This window comes from Arachis hypogaea, chromosome 2 (assembly GCF_003086295.3).
Source record: "Arachis hypogaea cultivar Tifrunner chromosome 2, arahy.Tifrunner.gnm2.J5K5, whole genome shotgun sequence".
Taxonomy (NCBI): Eukaryota; Viridiplantae; Streptophyta; class Magnoliopsida; order Fabales; family Fabaceae; genus Arachis; species Arachis hypogaea.
This window is the reverse complement of record NC_092037.1, coordinates 96,158,227-96,162,512: the sequence shown is the minus strand read 5'-3', so window position 1 is coordinate 96,162,512 and position 4,286 is coordinate 96,158,227. Positions and strand designations below refer to the sequence as shown.

At 41.3% G+C, this 4,286-nt stretch overlaps 1 protein-coding gene across 1 annotated transcript; it reads right to left on the bottom strand.

The window, feature by feature from the left end:
* Positions 1 to 1,370: 1,370 nt before the first annotated feature.
* Positions 1,371 to 3,867, bottom strand: LOC112753607 (uncharacterized). The gene has a single exon (XM_025801625.2). The coding sequence runs from the start codon at positions 3,705 to 3,707 to the stop codon at positions 1,788 to 1,790; it is 1,920 nt and encodes a 639-aa protein (XP_025657410.1). The 5' UTR covers positions 3,708 to 3,867; the 3' UTR covers positions 1,371 to 1,787.
* Between the last annotated feature and the right edge of the window lie 419 nt (positions 3,868 to 4,286).

Below are 4,286 nucleotides of genomic sequence, written 5' to 3'. Positions count from 1 at the left end.
TGATGACACTCGATGCTACGAAGTAAATTGCTGACGGTCACAATTTGAAGATGATTATAGATAACAAGTTGGCAAATCAGTATCAGAAAATCCTTAGTAACATGAGACAATGGAAAATAACTTTTAGAGTGTAAATTATTATTATAAATAGGGAGAAGAAGAATGTTAAGACCAAAAATGAAGAACATAAACCAGATTCATGACAGTTAACAACTTAACATGCATGAATACAAGGTACATATAGCAACTTAACATGCATGAATACAAGGGACATATAGATCCAAGACTTGAAAAAGGGGCTTGTCTAGAACTCCGATATGTACAATCACAATGAAAAACAAGGTTCTGTGCTTGCAGTTTAAAGAAATAAGCACACTACTCGTATATGAAAGCATACCATGGTTAAGGCTACCATGATCTTTATCCTCGCAGTTTCTGGCATCTTTCTCCAGTAAAGTTGCCTTTAGAGCCAATGAGAACTTAAGCATGACAGATGTAAACTATAATTAGACATTAAAAGGGTGAATAATAACTCTAGCAAGTAGCAACATAACAAAAATGGAACCTGATCTTTATTTAACCTGAATGCCGGATACAGAAGGCATTGAAGGATCTTATGTTCTCAAATTGTTTGTTTGCCCCAAACTGAAAATGAAGAGCTAAAGGTGACACTTTGAGCTGACAGGGTAAGCCGAACGAGCATATGTAAAGCAACTGGTCCAAAGAAATAAGTCATGAACAGGACAAGTTTCCTAGAGAGTAAGTAATACTGGACAAGGATCCATGAATTAGTTTGACCCCCACACTAGTTGATGAAAATGATGCAATCCACATCTTCCCTTCCACTCAAAGATGCTATGATAAGGGAGAAAGATGTGACTCCAAGGTTTATGTTGTTAATACCTCCTAATACGACGCAGTTGGGTATGTACTAGAAGTGTCATCAATGTTCATTGTATGTCAAATTATCATCTGGATAAACTTACAAAAATTATGACATATCCATGGATCATTAAACATACTATGGACATATCCTTTCTGAATGTATGGGTGTGCTTGATTTGTAGATTTAACATATTACAGACTACATAGTAAACCTGCGCCAAACAATTTTTTAAGTTCTAAACAGGGCAAAGGTGGATGTACCTGAGGACATCTGTTACAGTACCACCAACCTGCAACCTCCAATTCACTGTAAAATCAATAGCCAAAAGCAGTGCAAAGATGACTTAAAAGGTAGAGAAGAGTTACATGATCATATATTGGGATGTCTCACCACTGAGTCATAGCAACTAATAATCTTCACATCGATCAAACAGATAAATGATCTATTACACATTGGCAATGAGTAAATATGTAGAAGAACCGGATAAGGAGTGACGCGCACACATGTCATAAAGAAAGTTCAAACACACCACAATGAGGTGGGAAACAAGTCGTGAATGGCTTCTCATAATACATACAACAGTCTCTTTTAAGTTCAAAATAGAAGACCGAAAAAACACTGATATAAGGACCAACATTATAAAACTGAAGGCCAAAAACAAGGTTACCAGATATAGTCATACTCATAATGAAGTTATGTGCAAAAAGAAGCATAAACCGGTCATACTTTACAGAACCACACTAATAAATACACCTAAAAGCATGTGAGCGGCTCCAATCTTCTGTATACATAAATATACAATCCCACTTCTGTTTCGCTGGAAAGGGGGTTAAATAGCCTCAGTGGAATCTGATCGGTGATCCCTAAGTTAGTGTGGATTAACTCTGATGTACATGGAAAGCTATAAAATCTCTTCATGACAGAATCCACTATCTCCACAATCAGCACCAGTATCCAAGCCACAAGGAGAATCATACCACTTAGTATTGTCTTGATAGAAACTATCGACCTGTATACAGCTAAGGCCGCCTACATCCGAAACTATGGATTCGTCATGCCTCATGGGCTTGGTTAGTTTAGTATCCTCACAATCAAGGATGCCTTTCTCATCAAAATCACTGCACTTCAACCACTTCTCAGGCTTGCAACTATCGCTTATAAGATCTTTCTGACTCCTACAATCTGCTCTCATATGGTCCCAAGAAACAACTTCCCCCAAAGTGCGGCCGAAACTATCTTCATCATCCTCAATCAGCTCAGTATCCTTGCCATCCCCATAGATCCTATCATGGTGATTACTCCAATTTGTGAGATCATTATCCCCAACCAAGACATCATCCTCGTGCGACTTATCAGAAATCAACCCAATAGGCTTCAACCCCTCAATTTCCCCTATACTCCTAATCTTATTCACAATATCAAACAACTCCCTTGAAACCGATCCCAGCAACTCGCCTGGTATCTTCGAAACCTTCCCTTCCAGCATTGCAACCTCAGTCCTCAACTCCTGCACCTGCTGCAACACCGAAAACTGCAAATCCCCATCATCATTTCCCCTAATCAAACCAAACCCTTCACTCTCCATGTCCTCACTAACCCCATACACATTCTCCTGATCCATCAAATACCCTCCTTTATGCCCAACAACCCTATGCATAATCCTAGCATTCCCATCCAAAGGCCCCGGCTCGTGCCCTGAATGCACGGCATAGAGCTTAAAAACCGCCATCCCTTCCTCTTGATACACAAAACTCTTGTCCTTCTCATTGTAATTCGTGATTGGAACTATTGCCCTAATCCTAAACCCACACCCACACCTCTTAGAAGCATAAGGCTCCCTCTTCAAAACTTTGGACTTCTTCGCTGCCGGCTCACCAGCCCTATGGCACGCATAATCCTTCACCTCCGCCATAAACGGCTTATACCTAATATACTTCTGCCTAATACACAACACAACCTTGTGCTTCGTCGCCAATTGCTGCAACCTACTAGGCACCTCTTTTGCCGGCACGTCGAAGCTCTCAGTATACTCAAACCTTCTCCTCTTGCTCCTGGAGCCAGCTCCACCACCACCGCCACCACCACCTTCCCCCGACGAGCACACCGGACAAGCTGCAACACAAACCCTAATGTAACTCTCGGGAATTCCATAGAATTTAGCTCCAACGGTCCACATTTGCTTGATCCTCTCAATGGTCTCTTTCAAACTAAAGTGCCTGAGATCGGTGTCGCCATGTGAGGACATAACTATGTCTTGCCACTGATTAATGTGAGAAACAAACTGGTTGGTGTTGTTCTTGAAGCACAGAAAAGGGTTACCGTTAGGGTCGAGATGAGTTTGGAGCTTGTCTTGGATTCGCTTCCATGCTGTGAGGTAGGCGGTTTCTTCGTTTCGGTCCTTCCAGACGGTGCGCCAGGATTTGAGGACAGAGCGAGGTGTGGCGGCGACGATCTCAGCGGCGGAGGGGAGGCGGTGGTGGAGGAGGGAGCGGATCATGAGGGAGTGGGATTCGGGGTTGAAGGTGTAGAATTGGGACGAGATGTGGGGTTCAGGGGAGATGAAGAAGGAGGAGGAAGATAGGGTTTTGGAGTGGTGGTCTTGGTCTTGGTCTTGGGCTTGGGCTTGGGGCCGAGGGGAGTGCGGGGGAGAGTGGTCTGAGCTGGAGTGAGATGGAGGGGAGTGGGAAGGGGATGGGGATGGAGGGAAAAGGAGGGAGAAGGTGGAGGGGTAGGTGGTGGCGGTGGTGGTGGTGGTGGAAGGTGGGATCTGGTGGTGGTCCGGGAGGAAGAGGTCTTCTTCCTCTGTTTTGCTTGAATTCATGGTAGAGAGAGAAAGACAGGAGAAGAAGAAGAAGGAGGAGGAAGAAGGAGGAAAATGGTGAAAGAGGAAAGTGAGGTGGTCTATCTTTCTTCTTTCTCTCTCTGTGTTAATGTGTTCTTCTCTCTCCTTGCCTCTCCCACTCTCGACTGTTGCGTCATGTGTGTCTTCCTTTTCCTTTTGTCCTTTTTTTTTTAAAAAAAAATTAACAGGATTTTTTTTTTTTTGTCATAGGGATTTATTTTTTAGATGAACATAAATTTAACATTTATGTAAAAAAATATTTAATTATTATATTTTAAATTATATAAATTGATATATATATATATATATTTAAACACCAATATTCAGTATGTGTTATAATTTTCTACTTAGTATTATTTATTGGCTATGAATTGTTTTTTTCCTTTTTTCTTTACAGTAAAATTTGGTTTTTTTTAAGGGGAATAAATAAAAAGAAAAAAAATCGAAAAAGACTAAACTAAATACTATGTAAAATTTGCAGTGGGTTTTTGAAGTCAAGAATAATGGTCAGGCTTCTAATAGTATTTTGGAGAGGTGTGTAGGGTCAAATGAAGTCAA